General features: G+C 26.7%; 3 protein-coding genes across 4 annotated transcripts in view; 2 read left to right on the top strand and 1 right to left on the bottom strand.

Moving 5' to 3' along the window:
- Positions 1-27289, bottom strand: part of LOC103574346 (cell adhesion molecule Dscam2) — a 173196-nt gene that overhangs the window by 143246 nt on the left and 2661 nt on the right. For both annotated transcript variants that reach the window (XM_053740874.1, XM_014443333.2), the window contains exon 5: positions 5185-5225. The gene's annotated coding sequence lies outside the window, so the exon portion shown is untranslated. The remainder of the gene's footprint in view (positions 1-5184; positions 5226-27289) is intronic.
- Positions 378-4112, top strand: LOC103575866 (uncharacterized). Its single transcript, XM_008555846.1, has one exon. The coding sequence runs from the start codon at positions 378-380 to the stop codon at positions 4110-4112; it is 3735 nt and encodes a 1244-aa protein (XP_008554068.1).
- Positions 18202-26915, top strand: LOC103574296 (solute carrier family 41 member 3). Its single transcript, XM_008553712.3, has 10 exons — positions 18202-18526; positions 21908-22030; positions 22156-22245; positions 22647-22934; positions 23519-23730; positions 24194-24521; positions 24646-24940; positions 25065-25267; positions 25890-26038; positions 26128-26915. Exons 4-10 carry the CDS (start codon positions 22649-22651, stop codon positions 26320-26322), a joined length of 1668 nt encoding a protein of 555 aa, XP_008551934.1. The 5' UTR covers positions 18202-18526; positions 21908-22030; positions 22156-22245; positions 22647-22648; the 3' UTR covers positions 26323-26915.

Raw genomic sequence — 27289 nt, 5'->3', positions numbered from 1 at the left:
TTCCTCACACCGTCCAAGATTTTCCATTCAACTGGAATTATTATAGCATTCCAAATTAATGCTGGCATGGGGGTTATACGAGCTGTTTTAATCTTTACACCCTTACTTATTTTTCCAAATTCAATTAAATTATATCCTATTTCAATTCATTAATATACTATTCATTAAGACACACTGACGGGATAACAAACAAAATGGAAAAAAAATAAAATAAAATAATAAAATACCACACATAAAACATTTTTATCTTTTCACACCATCATACATAATTGATATTTCAAAGTTTGAACGTTTTGTTCACAGCAGGCCAGCGACAATTAAAGTGGAGGTGGGCCACGCCTTGCGGTCGTAGGCGATTACATCAGACAGATCTAATTATGACGTCCACCATGACACGTGAGAGAATGCTGATGCCACCATCGAATGAACTAGACAGTGAGGGTTCAAGTGGTGGTGGCGTTGATCATCAACTACCTGATAATCATCATCGAGTGGATCTTCGTAGACATTTGCATACAGACGATATACTTGACTCTAGTAGCCCGAAAAAACGTCGTAAGCAAATGACACCAGTACGTGTGACAACAACATTGATAACAACTGGCGAGCAAATGGCATCCGAAGAAGATGATGATGACACCTATCACGATGGGTTAGAGGAGGAGGAGATGGAAGACTTAGAGGGAGAAATTGCAACAACGGCTCATGACAACCATCATACCGATCGAGAATCAGAGGATGAATTTATTGAGAAAGGTAAGACGACACTAGTACGTGAACAGGCAATATCAAAAGATGAAAATCTTAACACTGAATTTCAATGTTCATTTTGCGGTAATTTATTCGAAGATAAAGATACTTTGTTACGTCATAAAGAAAATGAGCATGACACCGCTAATTTAACAACGCAATCGATAAATTTAAGTCCACTGTCGCAAAATTTATTATTACCTGTAGGGGTTAAAATTGAACAACAGGATGAATCATCCGATAATCCCGTAAATTTATCATCGGGTTTTAGTTTAAAAACTTTTACAAATTCGTGGTTAACAGGAACAACAACGCCAACAACACAATTGCAAGATTCAGAATGGTCAAATCAAAATCCAATGTTGATTCCAGGTCATATGTCTTATCCCGGTGCCCTAACGCAGTATCTTCCTTTACCGACTTTTCCGATTAATGAAACTGGACAGTTGACACGTAATGTTGTAGGTGGGTCAGGGCCTGTTAGAATTTTTAATCCTGATGCTTACTGTCAGCTTTGTAACAAAGAATTTTGTAATAAATACTTTCTTAAAACCCACAAAGCTAATAAACATGGTATCTATATGGATCCACCAGCGTCGAATACACCCAATGCTAATGATAACAATGGATTAATGAGTTATCCTAATTCAATTTATCCACCTGCCAATATTAAGTTAGAACAACCACAGTCCCAGCCACCACAGCAACAAAAATTAGAAATCCCAGAAATCAGTCCGGTTTTAATGATTCCCACAATCCCATGTGATATTTGCCAAAAAAGATTTAAAAACGAGGAATCACTAAAGAAACATAAACAAAAAGTTCATATCGAACAGATTTCCGATCATACTGACTCACAGTCATTACCGGCTACGGGATTAGGGGAAGATGATTGTAGAGATTTATCATCATCGCGATTGGACAGTAGTCCAAATAATATAGAGGCTTTGTTTAAACAAGAATTTGGTATTGAACAAGAAGATGCCAAATATATGCCTCCACCGAGACAATTTTCGCCACAATTATGTCAACAGATAGGTGAGTGTGGTTTTACGGCTGATAAATTACGGTCAATAGGTATTATTAATCCAGACGCATTTTGTGAAATATGCTATAAGGAATACTGTAATAAACATTTTTTACGCATACATAAAATTAAAAGACACAATATTTTGATAGGAAGCAATGGTAAATCTCCAAACAATCCTGAGGCTGCTGCTTCCTGGCATCAAATTCAAACAAGTCCGTTAAATTTAATTGTTAGTGATAATCCAACAAGTTCTGAATCTACGGATAAATCTGATGACTGCGAATGTAAAACATGTGGCATTAGATTTCAAACGATTGATCTATATGAAACGCACAAAAATAATAATCATGAAAATCAAGAACATAAATCACCAACGAGACCAACAATGGACATGGAAGAACTGGATATTGAACAACAACGTTCAGATACTATTTCACAAGATTTACAAAAATTACAAACAATGATCTTACAATTGAATGGTTTAAAACCAAATAATAGACCAATAATTTGTAGTATATGTAGTAGAGAATGTGAAAGTCAATTGGCACTGAAAACACACATGAGTTTAGAACATGGTACAACTATACTAGAAGAATCTCTTTCCCCATCTCAGCAATTGGTTGAAAATTCTTTTAGCACTGCTTCTTCTACATTCTGTACACTGTGTGAGAAAGATTTTCGAAGTCCTGATACTTTGAAACAACACCTAGCTGACGACCATAATCATCATCAAACAACACCAACACCAAATAATCTAACTCATGTTCCATTAATTTCAACGTCAGCTCCGACAAACCAGTTACCACCTGCTCCACCACTTCCACCTCCAGCAGACAAAAAGATAACATCAATGACACCGACTTCAAGTTACTGTGAAATATGTAATAAAGAATTGTGTAATAAATATTTTATGAAAACACATATGCAACGTATGCACGGTATTGAAATTGAAAACGGTTCACAAATAGGTGGTGTTGTGTGTAATATATGCAATAAAGAGTTGTGTAGTAAATACTTTTTACGTGTTCACAAACATAATACGCATGGTATCATTGACGAAGGTACGGTAAGTGGCGGATCAACAACAAACATAAAACCCGATAATTTTGAATCATCAAATTCAGAAGACATGGCAGCTTTAAAATCCAGCGATCAGTTGGGTGATTTAAGTCACAGATATTTCACGCACTTTACAGAAGTTTGTCCTGTTTGCAGTAGAAGATTTCGTAGTATTAAATGGCTAAAAGCACATTTACTAGGCGATCATGGTAAAATAGGTATTGATAAGTGGCGTGATTTAGAACAACAGTATCAACAAAATACAACAGCAGCTAAAAAATTACCAACAAATCAATTAATTAATCGTCCGATACAACCAAGTCCAAATTTAAAAATACCAAATGGTTTTGATGTAACACATCATTTAAAATCAACAACAAATGATCATGGTGCAACAACAATTGGTAACCAAGTACTTTCAACATTATTTGGTGGTGCTGAAGAGCAAAATAAAAATTATCGATGTTCTTATTGTAATTTTACAACACCCGTACTACCATTTTTATTCCTACACGAACGATCACACGTAACATCTGATAACATTAATTTAGAACAAAATGCACAATGTCCCATATGTTCACAAGGGTTTACACAGCCGGAAATGCTGCATCATCATTTAGTGACCCGTCATCAATTTTCAGGAATGCAATTCCCATCACCAATCATTACTACTCCAACTACAACTGTTGCCGCTACTAATCTATCTGTAGAAGCAAATCAAATTGAACATCAAGTAACTGAAAAAAAAGAAAAATCTGACATAACCGATAATAATATACAGTGTCAGATATATCCAGTCCAATCAAATTCAGAAACAATTAAAAATAAAATCGATGATACAAATTCCACTTCTGGAGCAGTTGCCACCACAACTGCAACAGGAACTATTTTGGTAACGCCACAAGCTGCATACAAATGTGCACAATGTGGTTTAGCAACTGCCAATTTAAATCGTATTAAAAAACATGTTAAAAAAGATCATAAATCAATAGGTGATCCTACGGATAATGTTATTGCAGAGCTTACTAAAACTCTGCGTGATGTTGCAAACAAACACAAAGTACCTGTTAGCTATGCAATACCCCAAGATACCAATTCAAATCCAGATACCGCCACAATAATGCAACCATTTATTGTTAAAGAAAAAGATTGTGGTTTCAGTAGTGACGATTGTAGGGTTGAAAAAAAATTTTCACCTGTTTTAATTTATTTACCTGTACGTACACGAGTTACCGACGCCCTCACAACTTCCTTTACACTCGTTCCTACTTAACTGAATTTTTTTTTTCTAAATTACGAATGCACTATTTTGCGAAAAAATAAAATTACGTTTGTTTTTGTTTTTATAAAAAACAATTTACTTTGAGCACTCGGTAATAGTTCCTATTTTATAAATAACAGTAAGTCAAATAAATATTTTTTTATATAAATAAAATTTTTATACGCAATCTTGGGGCTTGTTTAGTTAGACATAGTTGATAAGTCTTTCTCATCTTATTTTTATTTCAACATGATAACGAAAAAATAAAAAAAAATAATTGAAACCATGAGTACTCTTAACGAATTTAAAGAAAACGGTGTTGTATTGAAAAAAAAATTATTGTTACAAGTATTATATATACTAGCCGCGGTATTATATTGTAAATAAATAATTAATGACTATATGACAATATAAGTGATCTATAAAGTTCCTATTTATAAATACAAACCGTAATTAAATTCGTTACTATTTTTTATTAATTAAAATTTAATTTTAGAACTTAATTATACATTAAATTTTTTTTATTAATTATTTGCTTTGACAAAGAGAAAGACTATCATTGATAATTTTATAATTTTAATTGTGACGCACAAATGATAAAATTGCGCTTGATAAAAATGAATATACCGTTTAAAAAAAAAAAAGTTAACGTACAAGTAAAAAGAATTTATCGAAATTATAAAATTTAAATGTAATGACAAAAGTGAAGATTTTTAAAAATAATTAACTCAGGGTGAATACAGTATAACCCGCAACAGAAAGTACAATGGAATCCACAGCCAACATGTTTACATAGAGGTTTAAATATACTAAAAATTTTAAAATAAATAATTTAAAGTTGACAAAGATTTACGATGCACCTTTTTATATTGATAGTACGTAAAATCTAATGTGCAAAAAAAAAAAATAAACCAAAAAACAAAAAGATTATATAGAAAAAATTTTTACATATTATCTAGTCGTCTATATAAAGTCACTAATTATTAATTTTCTAGTCAAGTGGTTTCGAAAAAATCTAGTCAGATAAATATTTGCATAAAATTAACAGTAAAAAAAAAAAATATTTATATATATATACACTCACCAAATAACTGTTAGTGCACCGTGCCTTGGATCTCTGGGAAACTGAAAATCAAAAATAAATTTGTCTGATCTCATATAAATTCTTTGATAAATATGAATTTTAAAAAGTTATTAGTTTTTAACATAAATATCAATTATTATTAAAAAAAAATTTATGAAAACTTCTTCCCCTAAAAACAAAATCAAAAATTACGGCCAATAAATATATACATAATAAGATTTAATGAAACGTGTAAAATATTAAATTTGACTCAATAAAAAATTTTTTATCGATAACTAACTGTCAATTTGAGTTCTGCAAAAATAGAAAAGAATTCTTTGTTTGCCTGATTGCTGAGTAAACCTTTCGGACAAGGTTATTGGAAAGTAGACAGCTGTGCTCGCAATGACCACATACATATTTATATATACTACATTGTAACGTCGGTTAATATTATACATATATTTTAAAAGCACCCGGCCTAGCAATTCTAGACTAATTCAACAAATAAAACATGCACGAGACTAAAAACCGCGTTTTATAAACCCGTACATCGTTTTGTGGTCAGTCCGTATTATTAACAGCGTGTGACCACATTACCAGAAGAATAAATAAATGTTAAAAAAAAAAAATATATAATAAATGACATATTTCTAAAGCTATAATAGTTTTCGGTTCGACCCTAATTTAAAGTTTACCACCCACGAGCCCAAAATATCTGTATTTACAACCTCAAACAATAGACATCAGTGAGTTAGGTCTCGATATAAATTAAAAAAAAAAGAATACATTTATAAAAAATTGTCTCTTATTTATTTATTTTTCGACAACTCAGCCTATCGTCGGTCACGCTCAGTTAAAACAAGTCACGCGAATCTAAGTATTTTCTTCCTTTTTATCCGTCTCTCATATACGTAACGTACTTTTTGGTCATTTATAATCTACTTTACGATTTGTTTGATATAAATAATTTACATAATAGAAAAATGTAAAAGATATATATAGATAAATTTCATATTCATAATATTATTTTGGAAAAAAGATAAAATGATAAAAAAAAGAAGGAGCGTAGACTAAAAGAATGAAAAGAAACAAAGAAAAAAACTAAATAAAGTATACGTTTTCCCAAGGGTGAAATGTAACCGGTCCATTGTCTCGAAACCCATAAAAATTTAGTCCCTAAAACTTTTCTACATATATTAGTTTCTATTTCTCTGTAACATTGGCTATCGATGATCATCCTCATCATCAGCATCATGATCCTCGTCTTTATAGTAGTGTTGGTGATTGACCCCCGTAGAAACACGAGCCGAGCGTGAATCACCACTGCACCCTGGAGTTTCCAAAAATTCGAATGAATTAGTATGCGCACGCGCATGTATTAACATATTTTAGGGGAGGAAGTTATCGGCCATTACTAGTTTATTGAATAGAAACGCGCGAGTAAAAGAAAGAAAAAAAAATACATAACAAATTCAGTGAATAAAAAAAAAAGAAAAAATTTAATAAATAGTATGGGGCAAAAATGGATTTTTCAAAAAAGTCTGTACGTCGGTTATGGTGGGATGTAGAAAAATATCTGCATCTGTCCTCCCCTTTTTAATTTTATTTTTTTTTTTATTATTATGCTCAGAGAAAGATCGTCAAGAGGTCAGACGCCGTGACCTTGGGCTATTCGTGAATATATATAAGGGGAAATTTTTATAGGGAAAAATAGTAAATGTTGAAAAAGTGTGTATGCACTAACCCCCCGTGAATGTTACTTCACTAGAGTCTAGACATATATAAGAGAAATCTACTTTTGTTCCACTGTTAAACATCAAGATATTTACTACACTACATACAATGACACATGCAAATGCAACACGCGTGTACATTTGATGATGCGAATGGTTTATAACCGTTTTTAATTGCGTTGTCAGGCGAAACGATATATAAAAATGGCCTTTTGTATATGTTTAATGGTCTTCAGTTAAATTATGGAAAAATTTATATACCATCGAATACTTAAATTTGGGGAACGTGTGTATGTATTTTAATTGTTATATACCATTTATTATACGACATTATTAATAATAATAAATGCAAGTCGACTGTCAATACGATTTTTTCATATATTCGAAATTAGATATCGCTCCAGATACAATAATAATCATTTATTTTTTTCATAGATTGTAATTTCACGATAAATTACAAAAAAGTATAGAGATGTTGATCCAGTCGATGAGGAAGAATTTATTTTCTTAAAGAAAAAAAAAATTCAAAATTTTTAACAATAAGACTTTTGGTCAAAACTTTTTTCTTTTAGAAATTTCCCCTTAGAATTGAAAAATTTATACCGTATGAAAATTTTAAAGCCCTATCACTAAATTTTAAAAAAATTAAAGTTCATCAGAATCGTAATTTATTTCCTCGTTGACTAAGTCATATTATTTATAAATTTATGAAAAAATCGTATTGGATAAAACTTATAATTTTAAAAATCTAAATCAACCTGAGCTACTATTGCCTTTGTAAACATAAATTGAGCGCAAAATCAAATTTTACCATAAATACATTAATAAATAAATTTATTAGAATAAGAAAATAATAATAATAATAATAATAATAATAATAATAATAATAATAATAATAACAATAATAATTATAATAACAATAAAACAGAATAATTAAATTAATTAATTAAACTTAAAAGGTTACAATAATAATCATTGATATTTATATATACTTATACATGTATATATAAATAAATATATATAATTAATTATGATTAAGTAATTAGGTAAATTATAAGTATTTAATTTTAAGGGTGTTATGATCGTTGAGAGTGAGCTAATTGTTGTCACGCACGACATCATTCGGGCCTACATGTGTATTATATTATTATATATATATAAGTCTGAGTGTATAGATAAATGTGTGTATGTAGTATCTGTCGATTATACAGGTACAAATTAACAATAATATACAACATAATCGACAAATTAATTATTTTTAAAAAATAAAAAAAAGCTAAATGTATCTAGTCAAAGAAAACTTAACTAGTCCAACATTTTAGTCAGTTATTATTTAATTTTTTTATTATTATTATTTTGTATGTTAACAGAAAGATTATAATTTATATTATTTTTATAATTTTTTAAATAAAATCACTATAATTTTATCATTACTTTTATGTTGTTATTTACTTTATTTTTTATTTTATTTGTTTTGTTTATCAGTAAGGTATTATTTGGCTGCACACTTAATCAAACGACATAATAAAATACGTTTGTTTTCATATATTGAATTTCAGGTACTAACAGCAGTTAAAAATTTAGGGCTTAATTTAAGGGGTATATTTCTACAAACATGTCTCGCCTACATCAAGACCCCGGGCAACATAAACACTGGCCTAAAAAAGACCTTTCATTTTTAAATGGGTGACGGAGGGTGGCAGTTTATTTTTCATTCTCCCCCTCTCTCTCTCTCTCTCTCTCTCTCTCTCTCTCTCTCTCTCTCTCTCTCTCTCTCTCTCTCTCCTTATATTTTCTTTTTCCCCGGGACTCGCGCGGGACACCAGTTACAACCCCCTACATAACATGGTATGTACACCATGTACAAATTACTGTGCAAACACAATTTTAAAGTGACGAATTTCGCACGTGCCCCTTTACTCACATTTAATCTGTAAAATGATCCCTAAAAAATACTTCAAATAAATCAAAACAAATTTACAATGAATAATTATTTATAAATTCAAATTTAATTTAACGTAAAACTGATGCTAAATAAATTGGAAACATTAAAAATTTAATTTTTGTTTTCTCTCAACTATTTGAAATGAATATATAATTTATTAACTTTTTTTTTTTATTTTACATGTAATATGTATTTTAAAAAAAAAAGAAATAGAGATCGCGTGTTCATAAAAATAACTAACCTAACGGTTCTTGCGGTGAAAGGGGGTGAAAGTTGTTAATAATTCGCAAGGTAGAATTTCATTGTGATCGATTTTGCGTTTCTTGTCGATTACATTCAAGCGCATTCTATTGTTTATCAACATTATTCAATCAAAAAATGAAATAAATTGTCTTAAAATACAGAAAAATAAAAATTAGAAAAAAAAATAAAGAAATGAAAACGGGAAGAAGAATTTTATTGTAAGGGCCAGCGAACAAATGACGATCTCTCCTCCACTTTAACTGTATCCTCATCCTATTTTCACATCACTTCTATTTCATTTCATATATATATATATATATATATAACCCTCTTTTCTCTCACGCACACTATTGTCAATTTACGCACACGCCCACGCTGAAAACTTTCACATACCCAATATATATATATACATATATATTATGTAGTATACAGACCATATATATAAAAATCAATAATATCTTGCGGTTTCTAAGAGCTTGGAAAAACGTCCAACGTGTCCTAACGTCCCCTTGAAGCAATATAAAAGTATTCCTTTATTCTTTAATCTTATCGACAACAAAAAAAAAACTTTTTCTTCCCTATAGCGTACAATTTTATGTTTTTAATTAATCAATAAATAATATTTCCATCAATGATTAAATCTTTATAGAGTAATATAATTATTCAAGAAGTCGAAAAATATTTTGACATTTTATCATTGTCAATTTTATCGATTTAATCTACAAAAAATTTGAATTCGTCCTAAAATATATTTAATAAGTTGTCGAAAAAATCATTCGTTAGACGAATTTTTTTATATCTTAGGTCTCTAAGGACTCAAGAATTATCGAACGTAATGGTTACCCCTATTTTTCGACATATCCTGATGATGATTCTTTTTTCTTTTTATATCAGTATAGCTAAGTCCTACTCGTCAAACCCAGAGTTTTAGTCGCGGAAGAGAGAGTGGATTGCAATTATCAAAGTCTCCCCCGTGGTCCTCGTTCGCTTATAACTTACGTCTTACCCCCGCTTTCCTACTTTCATTTTACCACATTTCATGTATATATAGAAAGAGAGAGAGACAGAGAGAAAAAGAGATCTCTCCAGCATTCTTGTGGATGTGAAAAAGCTGGACTTTCTTCGCGTCCTACGGAAACTAACCTTAATATTTTCCTATCGTCAATTTCTTGATTCTCCTACCCCCACAAAAGTTGCTCCATCATCTCACACTAACGTCGAAATTTCATCCTTTCATAATAATTTTACCGCCTTCTTTTATTCCCCATTTATCTTTTTTTTTCTTATTTTTCATTATTTTCTTTACTTTCTGTTGCTTCTTTTTCATTTCAGACTTTTCTTTATCTTTTCACTATATCATCAATCTACACACTTTTACTCAATTTCTTTTCATTTAACTTCAAAAAGTGGTTCAATAACAATCAAATTTTATATCAATATTTTTTTTTATTTTTCAACTGGCAAGAGGGAGGGATTGAGAAGTAATTCTACTTTTTAGTAAAAACTAGTAAATTAACAAAAGCCTAAAAATGTCAGTGGAATTGACGACAACAAAATATAATAGTAAAATATTAGCTAAAAAAAAATTTACGGCCTTAAAAAGTTACCCTTTTTTTATAATATTATTCCGGATTTCATTTACTAATTTTTGGTTACAATAAAAAAAAAAATTTTTATCGAATGAAGAATGAAAAAAATGTCTGCAGCCACGCGTTAACGGTTTTTGTGTAATGCAACAACAATAAAAGATAAAGAGAGTACGGGTTTTTCATAAAATTGGGAAACTACTGAATAACGTAAAAGGGGTTAAAATGATCGCGCGAGATGTCCCTGTTGAAAGGCAACCCTTTATTTATATAAGGGAGAAACATCAGGATGAGGGTATTGGAAAGATTCTTGGGTGACGTGAGAGGGGTTCACGACTGATGACGCGAGTTGAGTGAGATAAAAAGAGAAAAAGAGAAAAAAAATAAAATAAGGATAGTTTAAGAGGGTGGTTTGAATCCCAGAGGGGCAGGCCACGAGTTTCATTTCCACGGGTTTCACCCCAAAAAATTCAGCTGTATATATGTAGAATAAGAGTGTGTAGAGCACGAGCCAACATCGATTCAATTCTACAGTTCTCGCGCACCCTGATTTACACAATATTTTGGAAATCCTTTATATAAGATTTTGAACGATCCCCTCGTGCACCGGCTTAGCGCGAGTCGGTTTCTATTGTTAGTTATACTGACACGAGAATCGAACAGATGCGAGATTTTCAATCGCACGCGAGTTTACAGAAAAGTAAGTAAAAGATTGCTGAGGGCGAGATGAAAAAAAAACATGGAAAAAAACGCGAATTTATAAAAAAAAAAAAATAATAAAAAAAATGTGTCAAAAACGTGAAATTAGGGTTGAACCAGGACAAGCTGAATTAACATGGTCTGTAAATAAATGAATAGCTCTGGTCGTTTAGAAATTATTTCACCCCTTTTTACATCAATTTTTTATTTGCTATATTCAATTGATATATCCAGCTGCTTCTATTTTATTTATTGTTTTTAAATTAATTTTATTTTTGTTAATTGAAACAGACGCGTTGGACGAATATTCTTTATAAATTTGTCACTCAGACTTCTTTATTTGAACCTTATCAAGTAACTTGATGTTTAAATTCAAATTTCAAATGCATAAAAAATAATATGTACAAAAAGTTTGATATTTAAAAAATATATACCTATTTTTCAAAGACATACGTTCAACCTGACCAAGGATATGCCTATTACAAAAAAGTTATGAAACAGAATTTAATGATTACTTGTTTTTATATTCATAATTTATTTAAAAATTTTTATTAATATAATGTTGCAAGCTGATCATATGTTTTAATAAAATGCTTTCTTACAAAATCTCATTAATTTAAAAACATCATTAAATTTTGTTTCAAAACACTGTCCATCTTATCATTTACAAAAAAAGTTTCAAATAAACCAACCAAATGAAAAATTATCGTAATTGGAATTATTTTTTAAAATAATCAAATATATGATAAATTTTTATATATATATAAAATGAGGAAAAATCAAAATTAGTTGATAAATTTTTTAAAGTTTAAATGACATATATATATATATATATATTCGCAAGAGAGTTTATGTATTGCAAGTAATATTACATACATTTAAAATAATTCAGGGTTCTAAATAACAAATAAACAACAAAAAAAAAAAAAAAAAAAACACTCGTTTAAAAAAACACTAAGATTAGAAAATATAGTGAATAATAATCGACTATAAGTGGAGTGACAAAAATAATAATAAATAAAAAAAAAAATAGAATAATAATAATGATTTTAACAACATCGATGACAAACGAATTATAACTAGATTAAACATGCATGTGTGCATTAAAAATGTGTACATAATGACGATAACATTAAATGAGGAAAAATGACTATGAAAAAAAAAAAAAAAAAAAAAAAAGTACTTATTAACGATAAATTTAAAAAGTTTAACCATTAATGAAAATGCTAGTGAACTCGTAAGAACAAACTACCAAAATTGTACATATTTATTCACGATAAATAATAAAAATGGTTGAATTAATGAATGAATAAATAACTAAATAAATAAATAAAGCATAGGTAATTATAATGAGAGTATTATCTGAGTTAAAAAAAATACAAGGACTGAATCCTTTTAGCGCTGATGAAGCTGTGATTTTCATTTATCTCATTACAATTTGTTCATCTTTATTTTTTTTTTTAATTATTCATCATCAATTTTTTTTAATACACACATTAATTTATTTAAAATTAAGTAAGTTGATAAATAATAATTATTTATCATTAAAACAAAATAATACTTAAATAAATTTAAGCAAGTGAGAAGGCGGTAACTTAAATCAAAAAATTGAAAATCAAAATTAAATTTAAGTACTCTAGTTTAAGAAATTTGAATTTGTGTCGTTAGTTTATATATAATGTAAAAAAAATAAAAAAAAAATTAAAACAAAAATATGAAAATCTAATGTATAGTAATTACGCTTATTTAATAATTTATTATTATAATTTGAAATTGCAACATTTATACAAAACATCACATGAAAAAAATATTAAAAAAAAAAAACGTATAAAATGTATAATTTTATGTCTTTTTTATATATTTATTTTACTGTATGCAACAATATTTAATTTAAGAAAGATAATTTATTAAAATTAATTTTTCCTTCATTCTTATTAACCGATTCCTGCACTATTAGGTAAGTATTCACGTTATTGTATTTTAGTAAAAAATAATTAACTGCATATATTGTAAGAAAATTTTTTTACGTCACTTAAATTCTACTATCTATATAATAATAACGATAATCGATGTTTTAATAACATCCTGAAAACGTATGTGAGGAAACTTTAATTAACATCGATAATTGACATAATAATAATTTTCTCATATATACACCTACAATATATTTCATATTTTCCTTATATTAATGCTTGACATAACCCAATTGATAAAGTGCAAAATTGTCGTTAAAAGATAAATTCATAATTTTAAAAAAATAAATTTTATTGATAAAAATATAGGACAAGTATTTAGTGAAGATCAAGTTAGATATTTATTTTTGTCTTCAATAAAAAAAAATATATATGTATAAAGATCAAAGTGTTTGACTATTTATGCATAAATTAAAATTATCAGACAAAAATTATTAAATAATGAATGTTTAGACGTATTCGCTTGTTTATGTAATTTTACGTGACGTGTCTTAAAGATAAAATTATAATAAATAAAACTACGTCCTGTAAATATACTAAAATAATTACTAGATAATCATTTCTTTAGTTTATGTCATAGTGAAGTATTGTTTCTTTTTTTTTTATTCTGAATTCTGGATATTGTTTTTCTAGAAAAAAAAATTTCAATTTTTAGCTATTCTCTACTCTTCAAAATTATCAAATCCAGGTGTAAAAGTTATCACAAATCTTATCAATTTCCGGTTTAAAATTTTATCGATCTATACATTTCTGAATTATAGACATATTTATTTAAATTAATTAATTTTTTTTGTTTTTAAATGCAAAAAAAAAGTGTTACAGAACAAAATATATAGTTGCGTATAATATTTAATATTTAACAAAAATTATTGCTCAATAAATATTTATCGCAGTTCAAAATCATGTCAGGTAAGTGATAACTAAAAATTCAAATCATGATCAAATACAAAATTAAAATAATGAAAAAATCAGTATGTGCATATTTCAAGCATATACTTTTTTTAACATTGAAATAATAAAAATACCCTTGACCTAGTAAATATGGGTGTTTGTACCTTGAAAAAGTGTTAATAAAATGTATCAAAATAAAATTTGTTTTCATCATTTTTACATTTACTGTACATATATGTATTAATAGAAAAAAAAAAAAAAAACAAAGAGAGTGAAGAAATAAAAGAACAATGATCTCAAGCGACCTTTAATTTAAATTCTAAAAACGCTTTGCTAATATTTCTTTTGCTCAACTAGACTTATTTAAATATGTACAAGCTTCTAAATGATATTACTTGCGCTATTTAAAAAACGACCTTAAAATAAAAAAATAAATAAAAATTATTTTAATAACGCATCAAATTTTCTCAGAAATAATTATAAACATCTCGGATAAAAATTTGAAAAATCCTTCAGTTACATTCTGCCTTCTGGATTTACCTGGTTATTTTTTCTACGTAAATTGTCGCTTTGACAAGGAAAAATCTATTATATATGTATATATTTATTTTTTAAATATTTCCGTGTGTTGTTATTGAGTTTCGCAATCTGATAAAATAATGATTGTTCGATGAAATTCATAGTAAGATAAGACATCTATTCAGCTATTATTAGCGGATGTGACAGAGCAATAAAAATCTTTACTTATTTACTAAGAATACTGTGGAATGTGACTTTTATAAAAAATATAGTTATCAAAAAATATTAAAAATTAATCAAACGATATTTCAGAAATTACTGTTAACTTCGAGAACTTTTTGTTCAATTTCAAAAACTTTAATCGCCGATTTTTTCAAATGATATGATCTATTAAATAAAAAAAAGGATACGGTAATCGACTAATTGGAGGACAGAACCAAAATTTCTTGTGATCTATGACTTTGAAAAGAGAAATCTTTGTGATAAAATTCGATAAAATTTTTTAATTATTCCATAAAAATATTTCAATTAAACAGTAAACAGTAAATCCTATAGAACTTTTCCAAAATAAAATTAATGGTAAACTATATCCTACTACTAATTTTTTTTTGTCAATTTCAAAAGTCACTATTTGTCTACGTAATAGACAAACAGAAAGAATTAATATGATGACGTTAGATTTATGATCAACAAATCAAGACTGATAACATTTGGATTCTTTTTAAAAATTAATCTTCAAAATGTATACTAAAATTTATTTTTATTCTGCTTTATAAATATCAGAATTATGTGCCATCTAGCGGAAAATTGGAAATTAAATATAGATATTTAATTAATCCAAATTCGAAATAAATATAATTATTAATATAAGAAATTTGAATAGTATAAATAATGAGAAAAAAATATTTTCAACAAAAATTTACAATCAACACTAAAATGAATTATATAGATGGCTTATTTATTTAAACATAAAGGCCGCAATTGAATAAAATATATAATTATTTGTTTGCATTGTGTTCAGTCTTTAAATTATAATACATAAAGTATGGTAATAATAATTAAGAAAACATTTGTAAGATATCAGAATCAGAAATTTCTTAATCATAAATCAGATAGTATATTTTACGATGACGTTAATCAGTCCGCGATATGTTTTACGCTGCCGACATCAGTAGCAATAAAATAGCTATCACTCGGATTTACATCGAGGTGAGTAAATAGCATAACAAATTATACTTAAGACAAATCAAACACACAACATTTGCACTAAATTAGATATTTAATAAACGAGAGAATTTCATTTTATTAAAACACGAAAAAAAAAAGTTATTATTATTTATTTTATTACTATGTCGTCATAAATGATATTCAAATAAAATATAAAAATAAAAATCATTATCGTTGCAGTTAATTATCTTTTTAAAAAATTTTAAACAAAACAAATAAATATTATTATTATTATTATTAAATGTGTTACGCATTGAGTCTGAATTAATAAAAAAATTTCATTTAAAATATTTGGTTTATTACTGTCATATTTATTATTAATATTCAATATTTTTATAAGTTTAAACTCAAAACAATGGAGTAAATAAACTCAATATAACGTTTATTTTAATATAAAATGGCCATCAAATCTGTACTAAAATATAGCATTCAATTATTTAAAATTTTTAAATTCATAAATTAAATAAATGATTATATTTTTATTACAGACAAGAAATATAAGTAAATAAAAAAATATTTATTCAACTCTTTAATCTTTTTACTCTCGCCAAAACTTGATGATATTATAAAATTTATCAAATTAATATATAATGATTTTTGAATATGCTCATTTTAAACTTGATCTTGAAATTTCAATTCTATGATAATTATTTATATAAATATTTATGTATTCATATAATATCTATTTATTTTCAAAACACTTGTATTTGAACGTTAAATACAATCATTTAAATTATTTCAAATTGTCATGATATCGAACCAGTTTTTTTTCTTGCTTAAGATAAGAAAATCAACCGAGTATACCGGTGTGATATTTAAAGTAAAGTTACCACGACATTCATATTAGCTACATCGATTGTCAGAAAAAAATAATTGAAAATAAAAAAAAAAATTGGGATGTCCCGATGTACTCGAGTAACAATCATCGATATAGATAAGTAAACTGCTGATAACAATTTCTTTACAAGTAAACACTTGATCTTTCATAAAAATGTCTCCTTTGTTTTATTATTCAAATATATATATATATATATATACCTATCAAAAAAAAATAAAACAATTACGTGTCGGTAAAATAATCTATGTACGTGTTTATTAAATAAAAGCATGACTATGACTGTTTTTTTTTTATTGTATCAGTATCAAAAAGTAAAAATACGTCAGAAATTATTAATTATTAATGTTAAGTCATTAATTGATCCTTCATTAGAGTAAATAATTAAACTTATAAAAGACATTGGTTTATAGATTTTAAAAAAAGCTTTTTCAAAATGCAATTCAATTAATTATAATAAAATAAAATGTATAGAGATATGTAGGTATATATTTATATATATATTAAGTAAAAATAGCGTACTCATTCTTATTAATTTAATTAAATGAAGAATAAAATTTCTAACAATGGAAAAATATAAACACTAGTATTTTTTTTACAACAGTCTTGCGACTTACGTGATTTTGCATTGAAGATATGCAATTTTATTGCAATTTAATATTATTAATAATTTCTTGTATTAATAATAAATCATATTATAAAACTCTTGTATTTATTAATTATATTATAAAACACTTAATTATTCAAATGAAATTATGAAAAAGGAAAATTGATGAAAATAAATACAATTGTACAAGTATAGTGAAGGTCATCTTTCAAGTGCCTCAAGGATAAATTCATATCATTGATATCGTGATACAATTGTCACGTAATAATTATACACCAGTTTAAAATCCATAAAATTCTTTACTGCAATTTTAATATTTATAAAAATATTTATTCAGTTTTAATTTTGATATTTTTTTTATTAATTGCACAAAAATATTTGGTTTATTAATTCATTTGAAAAACTCGCGAGTTTCAAAATTTTTATTAAGTATTTTTTTATATCATTAAAATTAAAAATCGAAAATTCATAAAATTTTAATCACAAGTTCATATTTAAATTATTAAAAAATAAATAACTAATTATACTAAAGGCGCCACGGTGATATTAATTCTCTGACGTCAAAGAAAAGATATCGTAAGCAATTCTCAATTACATCTGATCTTTCCTTCTACTCCCTCTTACTCTTAACATTTTTTTTTCATCCGCGACTTTACACTCAGCTTTATACTTTATTTGTTTATTTAATTTTTTTTTTTTTTAATTTTTGCGATAGCACACGTGGTTTCTCGGTCACCGCGTATCGTTTAATATACAAGAGTTTAATATTGCAGGGGAGTCACATAGAATAAGCCAAAGCATTTTTTATCAGTCAAGTGCGGTCGCGTGCGGCAAACGGTCCATGCTGTTCGCTGGTGGTCTGTTTAAAAAGTTCTAGTAAAACTTATAAACATTTCGTTAAATGTCATTACATTATAAATTACTGTGACGACCGGTTAATTATTTTTTTATTTTTATTTTTTAAGTATTCTGTAAAAGTTAGTTAACAAATTTGAAGCTATATGTGTTTATATTAAACGTTATTTATTTGATGAATAATAATTCTGTTAAGGGGTTAAATTATTGACAATCTGGCGCTACTTTGTCCAAGGATTAAAACTGAGTGAGTAATTTTTAAAATTTTAAATTTATTTAAATTAAAGTTTTAATTTGTAATTTGAATTAATTTAATAGTATTTGAGTAAATATTTAAACTGTAATCCTTACACAAAGTTCAAGATTATTTTTTTATCACGACAAATTTATATTTATAATTTTAAGAATACCATATGTATATATATTTAACTTTTTATATTTTAATCTTTGTCCATTTATTTTATCAAATACGATAAATATTAATCTAGAAAAAATTTTTTATAACTTTTATCTTAAACATCTTTTATAATTAGATGATTTTTTTTTTAATAATTTATGAATTTAAAATATGAAAAAAAAGAAAATTTATCATATGGTAGTAATTTAGTTTGATATATATACATATATGGTAGTGTTTAATTATTAAATATATATAGGGAAGGTGACACGTGTATACTTAAACTTTTATCAACCGACTAGACGCAAGTCTCGACCCTTTGTAATTTAAAGATGATATATTATTCCGCTGATTCTTATGAGTTTCGAGTTTCATAAGATTGCAATAATAAACTAGTATAGTCATTCTGAGTCTTCACTTTACTTCGCGTGTCTGGGACGATGACACTGACTACAATTCTTTCGCATCAGCTGTAATTGTTACACGTGATTTTTATGTTATAACCTCTATTATTGTTATCAGGGTATTAGTTTTTATATAAATGACCGAGAAAATAGGACACGATAAGAAACTTGAGAAAGTTTAAACCAGAAATCATCAAATTTATGTTAGCCAAAAAACTAATTTTTACATATTTTATAATGTTCCAGAACTTTAATTTTTTTAAAAAAGCATTATTAAATTGTAGAGCGAATCGATTGAGTCATTCGTAGAAAAAAAATTTTTTTTTCTTGTTTTTTTTTTTTTTTTTTTTCGTACCCGGTGAATTTAAATTTGGAGTAGAACCACCGTGTCCGACCTATCAAATATTTGGTACGATAATTCAAAAAGAATCAAATAAAAATTTTTACCGATCAACGAATATCATCTTCATATAAATTTCCTATCACTAGATGAGTTCTAAAATGCCGTATTCAAAAAATTTAATTTTTCGTCGAATGCGAATCTTTACACGAATAAAAGGGCAGTGGAAAAATTACAGTTTTTAGTCAAAAACAGAGCCCTCGTATAAAAAACTTCAAGTATTATACTCTCTAAATCTAAAACAGTATAAACAACTGAAAAGTGGTGTATATACACTATTTCAGATTTAGAGAGTAGTTTGAAGCTGTACTAATTGAGACTATTTCTTATAATAAAGTAATTGCAATTATAGATACCAAATTTGGCAGTCTCTAATGTATTTTGTCTTGTAATTTTTACAGTTTCAATGTAGAGGGACTTAACTGGTATTTGAAACTGTAATTTTTCCACAATTTTTTTCCACATAGAGAATTTTCGAGCAATCAATTAATTATTACAATTCATATTTCTGCCTATTGATTATAATTATTATCTATATTTATATTAGTTTGCATTGATTGATAACCAAGAGTATAAATTATATGAATCATGGTTAATTTGTAAATTAATCAATTTTCATTTTTTAAAATATTGAACTAATTCTTCAAAAAGGGTGATCTATTTTTTTTTGGAATATTTCAATTTCTGGGACACAGAAAGACTGGAGTAAATTCATTAGGAGCTTTTTGTACGTCACTTACAACTGAGCGTTTGAACAGACGAAAAACTGCTTTTAATCATTAGTATTTTTTATTATTTTTTTTTTTTATTGACTGCTAAACAGAAATCAAATTAAATATAAATTAACAATCATTTTGATAGTAGTGAGGTTAAACATCAGTTAAAAAATTAATCTAATGTCATTATCTACACCTTCTTCTAAAAATACAATTCTATTATTATTTAATGGAGCCAACATCTTTAATTGAATGTCAATTCAACTTTTTCACAACGGATTTGAAAACTATTGTCGGATTTCAAATATAATAAAATTTTATGCAAACTAAATTCAAAATAAATTAATTTTTAATTTTAATTATTCTGAAGCATTTAAAAATGAAGACCGATAATGATTTAAAATATCAAAAGGAAAGTTATTACCATTTTCTAAAATCATAGAGAGCTGATGATTCAGTTTTTTTGAAAATTATAATTTGTCTTAAAAAAAAATTTTTTCTAAATTCTTATTAATTGTACAACCCCAAAAAAAAACGTTAAGTGTAAAAAAAAAGTACAGGTACTAGATGCACTTTATGTTTAAAAATCGTGAAAAAAAATTTCAAATATGTAAACAAAAGATAAAATGAAATTTCGGATTTTGAAACGCTATTTTCGATAACAACATCAAAATATTAATAGATAAAAAATAATACGTATCTTTTATCGAATATTAATAAAATCTAAATTCACTTTGTAATCTATGTTTAAAATAATCATCATACAATCTTGCGTTACAAAAAAAAAAAAAAAACAAAGATTTGACTCCAAGATTTTAACGAACTAAAATTTATTCATAAAACTATTTTTCAAATAAAAATTTCAAAACCTTTAATTTCAAATTCCGAGTTTTATCAAAACACACACTAATGTAAACATAAAATAAATATTTTTCTATTGAAAAAATCACCAAGGCAATAAATTGCATTAAAAATAATATAATCAATATAAGTCAATATCACTAAAGTGCCAATACAATAAAAATGATAAAAAAAAAATACGAGATCGTGAATTCTTCCATCTGTCAATGACTTATTTTCCTGGTTGAATACTAGGCATTATCACAATCCCGTCAATTGATAACGTATAAGCACGCGAAATATTTTTTTTTCTTTCTTCAGTATTTTCTTTTAATTTTTTTTTATTATTGCTATCAAGACTGCAGCAACTGATACAATAAATTCCTTACAACATTTTAATGGCTTTATTACTTTAAAAACAATAATAATAATTATTATTATCATTACGTGTTCACGTTCATATTTATATGAAACAGATAAAATTAAAAAATTTTTTTTTAAATTCATTAGACTGAGTTTTACGAAAATGGTAGTATAAATTAAAAATAAAGACCCTCTAGTGTTAAATAATATTAAGAATAAAATTTTTTCCCCACCCTTAGATGGAACTATTTGAAAGACTAATTGCTGCTGAACGAGTAGTATTACTGATTCTAATCTAATACGATAAGGAGTATACTTAGTTGACTTACAACAGTACGCGTTGTACATCATATCAGGCAACTTGTACTTAAGGATAATATAAATTTATTTAAAGTTTAGTCATAATTATAGTGTCGAGTTTAGTAGATCGTTATACAAAATAATTCTAAATAAAGTGGACGAGTGTAATGAAAAAAATTTATAGAAGTTTTATTTTCTCAACGAAAAGTTTGAGCAGATCAAGGCTGGCAGGAATCAGACGAAAGGAAGTGAGGCTGCCACAGGTTATTCCTGTAGGAAGGACATCCTCATTTGAATTTAATTTCCGGGATTATTGCCAACGTCATCTCCGGTAAACTATTATTATTATTATTATTTATTAATTAATTATGTTAATAGATATATGTCTAATAGATATTTTTATTCCTTTTAAAAATTTATCTAAATATTTTTAATATCCGGTTTGAATTATTTTAGTTTCCGCAGGCTGTCAGCTATTGGAAGGTCAGACACTAAATTCCCTCAGGTAGATCCTGGTAGAATTAACTTCCGTACATTCCGGCCGAGGTAATTCAATATGTTATTATTATTAATTTATATAAATTTTACTATTTTATTTTTTTATTTATTATTTATAAAAATAATTTTAATGATAAAAAAAATTCGTCTAACAGTTCACTAATATGCCAAATCGTAATTAAGAGAAAATTTTACTCAACAAATAAATTATTTAGAGTAATACAAAACCATTAGTCATAGATGTCGTTAAAAGTTTTTTTTAAATTACTTTGTATGCTACTATCAATTTTTTAATTAGAACTTAACTTTTATCTGTACTTTTCTGTCAAAAAAATATAAAAAACCTGTATAGATTTTGAAAAAAAATACATAAATTTATTTTTAATATTAAAAAATGTAAAGTTTAGTAAGAAAAATAAAAAAAAAATAATAATGAAACTACTTTACAGACATGGTCGGGGTTCCGAACTCGACTACCGACCCTAAATTGGTCGAAATCACGAAACCGGAAGACGATGGACAAATGAAAAAAATCGAGGACGTTGTCAATGAAATCGACAACGTGTCTCCATTCAAAAATACAATAATAATACCACGAATAATAATGTCGTCTGAGAAAGATGGTAGTGATGCTTTCGTACTTGCTTTTAACGATAACGATAACAATGGACAGAAAAAATTAGAATGTCCCGCGGACCAAGTCAAGGCTGTACACAACTTGCTCGAGAAGTTACCAGGTAAAATAATGAAACCAATCATCTACAAACATTTAATTTATTCACGTTCAAATTAAAAATTCAAAACAGTGAGTAATTTATTATATTTTAAATTTAATTACCATTTTTAAAAAAAAATTTCATTTTAATTTCAATTGCAATATTAATTTCTCTTTAACATCACTATAATTCATTCATAAAACTTTTTTATGTATCTAAAAGTACATCAATTAATCAATAAATCCGAACGATCGATTAGCCGAGACAAATACTAAAAAATTATGTGTTAACAAAAAAATAATATCAGTTTATCTAAAACAAGTTTATCTAAAATAATATATTTTAGACTTGTTATATATTTTTTTTTGTTCTTATATTTTTATTTATTTTAAATAAATTGATAACCCCTTAAATCTGACGAGAAACGAAGTCTTAATGGAAAATTATTTATTTAGTTATGCTCGATAGAGCCCGATAGGTCACAACGTTTTTTAATCAAACTCCGTTAATTACTTGTTTATTGTTTTCGTTTGTGTAAATAAAGTGTTTAAATTATATTAAGTAGTTAATAATGAGAGAAGTAAATATAAATACTCCGCTTTTAGGCGACGAATCTCTATCCAGCGGTAGTTCAATAGTGACAATCTCATCAGCGGCTAATTCAGATCCTGAGGCCCCTAACGACAGTGATCCAAGAAGAAAACCACGTGATATTTTAAATGAAAGGTGGCAACATACGGCGTTACAAGTGTCTGTACCATTTTTTATTGCCGGAATTGGAACTATTGGCGCCGGTTTAGTTCTTGACAACGTTCAAGTGAGTTTTTTATTTTTTTGTTATTATTTATTATTCAAATAATATACATATATATATATATATTTTTTTTTTTATCTTTGTAACCAATATTCATCACAACATTATCATTGGAATTAAAAGTTTAATATCGTGACAAATGTTAGCTTATCAATTTATCCTTAAAGAGAACTACGGTATCTCAAAAATTGATAATTATTTTATACTTTATACTTATCAAGATATTAACATCTTGATTAATGAACTTATGACTCGGAGTTGTGAAACCGTCAAGTTTTATCATTGAATAAAAATTTATTATTAATTTTAAAATTTATTCACTATATATAAAATCAAGTATGTCATTTAATTACTATATTTTCATAATTATTATAATTATTAAGGTTATTTTAATTACTATGTAAATATAGATAAACAGATAGCATAAAAAATATAAATATATATATGTATATGATTTTTATTTCAGACATGGGACGTATTCAAACAAATAACCCAATTGCTTATCTTAGTGCCTTCATTATTAGGATTAAAAGGCAACTTAGATATGTGTTTGGCGTCACGTTTATGTACACAAGCAAATCTAGGTAATATGCACGGTTGCCGCGAGATCGTTAAAATGATAATAGGTAATCTGGCATTAGTGCAAATTCAAGCGACTGTTGCCGCAATAATAGTATCAATATTTGCAACTTCTGCTCACGCTGCTATGACCGGTGGTGATTTTTTATGGGATCATGCATTGCTTGTAACAGCATCTAGTGTTTGCACAGCAACAAGTTCATGTTTCTTTCTCGGTAATATATAAATAACACACTTAATCATATATAAGCAATATAATCATGTATTTAAATTAATCACAAATGATTATATGCTATAGATAATTTTATAACTTTTTTTTTTGTTGTTATTATTATTAAGATCTTGTTATGATTATTGTGATCATGACAACTCATCGATGGAAAATGAACCCGGATAATTTAGCAACACCGCTGGCAGCTTCTTTTGGCGATGTCGTATCAATAACTGTTTTTTCACATATCGCATCAAGTTTTTTCACACGATTAGAAACTCAAATTTGGATATTATATGTTGTTATTATTGGTTATTTATTGATACTACCTATCTGGATTTGGATTGTATTAAAAAATAAATATACCAAAAAAGTTTTAACATCTGGATGGACGCCTGTTCTATCTGCTCTATTTATTAGTGGGTAAGTTTTTCAAAATAAAATTATAATCTGATTTTTTATTTATCAAATAAAAATATTTGAATAAAGTAACTGATAATAATTCAAATGATTGTTTTTTTATAAAAAATATAAAATGTAATTACAGATTGGGTGGATTAGTTCTTAGTAAAGCTGCAGATGTACCAGGATTTTCAGTATTTCAACCAATTATTAATGGTATTGGTGGTAACCTAGTATCGGTACAAGCATCAAGAATATCATCAACGCTTCATCAAACATCACTTATGGGAGTAATTCCGGAATTCACTAAACTATGGATTTCACCATGGAAAGCTCTTTTTAAAGGAGGTAATTATTCTTTGATTTAATTTACTAATATTTTTTTTTTTTTGCACAACTCAAACATAAAAAATACTTTGCACTTTCGTTCAAAATTTGTTGTTATCAAGAAACGCGGCCGTGCCTCGCGCCAAGTACGCTTGCATATAATTTTTTATAATATAAAAAATAAACTAAAATCTATGAAGCTGAAGCTAGCGGCCAGAATTTTTTTGCGTGGCCGCTAGCTTCAGCTCCATACTAAAATCTGAATATTACGAGCATGATAATTGATGTTGTAATTGCACAAAAAGTAGACTTTTTTCTTGTGCCGTTTAGGTACTTGGTAATTATTTTTATTTCAAAATTTTCTACTACGATACCCTCTAAAAATAAATTAGTGAAATTTACTGCGAATCAGTGAATAGTTACTATTTATACAGCTATAAGTATACCCCTAATTCCATCAGGGTTTCCAGTAGATATTCACTAATTCGAAGTAAATTTTGATGATTAATTTTCGAAGAGTAGATGCATACTTGGCGCACGTTTTTGCATATGAAATTTGTTTTTGTGGTTGATATTTGAGCTGTGCATATTTAAATTTTTTCTTCCTAATACAAATATTAATTTATATTTATGAATTATTTAGTTCCATTTGCAAAAACTGCAAGACTTTTAATAACAATGGGTGTGATTGGTGAATTAATATTTATATATGCTGCTGATTATATAAAGCAGGGTGAATCTACATTACATTTTTACTTCATATTTTCATATATTATGGTCGCATTGTTTCAAGTAAGTTTTATATTTTTAAAATCAAGTTAATAAATAATAAATATAAGGATTCTCTGGAGTTTTCTTTAAATAAATATTTGTTTGTTTAGATCATGTTATTACTTTATGTTGCGCATATAATAATTCACGCAATGTGGAGGTTCAAAATAGATCCGGATAATTCAGCAATTCCGTATTTAACTGCTTTGGGTGATTTGAGTGGTACAATATTTTTAGGGGGAGCCTTTTGGCTTCTTAGAGAAATTGGACATCCATACAATGACCTTCAGGAAATGAGTCCTTGAATAAATTAACTATTTTTATTGTAATTATACATAAACAATTAATCAAATTCAAAAGGTTGAATTTATTAATTCAGCCACGTGATGAGACTAATAAATTTTTAAAACAAGTTATTTTATTTTTCTAAATCAAATTTTTAGATATAAAATTTCGATATTTTTAATATTTTATTTTTATTTTTATTGACTCAGTAATTACATAACGTGTTTATCAAGTTGTAATTGAATATATGTGCCTTAGAGAGGTGAAAGAAAGTATTAACATTGTGGAAGAAAAAAAAACAAATAATATTATTTATAATTCGCGTTATTGGGGATGTGTATTAGTAAAAAAACAATCAATACTACTAGAGGATTAAGTAGAATCCACGTTTATGAAAAAACATAATACTCAATATTATAAAATTTTTAAAAAATAACATTAAATCTAAAAAAATATTTTTATTGCAAAAATAATTAAACATTTGATTAAAATGAAAAAAAAAATTTTTTTTAACTATAAGTAGATTTGAAAATTTTATTTGATACCAATGAAAGTATCAAATAACGATCATGTAAAAATAAATTTTTAATTTTTTTTTCCATAATTCACTATCCAATTGTTATGTAATTATTCATGATTGTTTTGTATATAAAATATTTCTTGTATGTAATTTATAATTTAAATAAATAAAATATTGAGAAAACTTTTTAATTTAAGTATGAAAAATTATTTAAACTTTACGCGATAGATTTAATTTTTTGTAATTCAATTATTGTATCAAGTTTATAGAAAATTTTATTGTAAGAATTGGCAACGAAATATGAGTAGGAGGAATAACGAATAGAAAAAAAGTTTAATTATTGAAAATATAATTTTAAGAGACATCGTACTTTTTTGTAGTTTCTCAAAAAATCATTTTTTATAATAAAAGTTTTAAAAAGTTATCAATCTCTTTTTTACTCTGCCCTCCGTCGATAAATCGACATG

This window comes from Microplitis demolitor, chromosome 7 (assembly GCF_026212275.2).
Source record: "Microplitis demolitor isolate Queensland-Clemson2020A chromosome 7, iyMicDemo2.1a, whole genome shotgun sequence".
Taxonomy (NCBI): domain Eukaryota; kingdom Metazoa; phylum Arthropoda; class Insecta; order Hymenoptera; family Braconidae; genus Microplitis; species Microplitis demolitor.
Note: the sequence above shows the minus strand (reverse complement) of the source record. Positions and strands in the feature narration are given on the sequence as shown.

Bases quoted from the DNA above. Each gene is read 5' to 3' on its own strand.
- LOC103575866 (XM_008555846.1), top strand. From the start codon at position 378: ATGACGTCCACCATGACACGTGAGAGAATGCTGATGCCACCATCGAAT.
- LOC103574296 (XM_008553712.3), top strand. From the start codon at position 22,649: ATGGTCGGGGTTCCGAACTCGACTACCGACCCTAAATTGGTCGAAATC. The intron at 23,731-24,193 runs GTGAGTTTTTTA...TTTTTATTTCAG, and splicing joins TAGTTCTTGACAACGTTCAA to ACATGGGACGTATTCAAACA. The intron at 24,941-25,064 runs GTAAGTTTTTCA...ATGTAATTACAG, and splicing joins TCTGCTCTATTTATTAGTGG to ATTGGGTGGATTAGTTCTTA.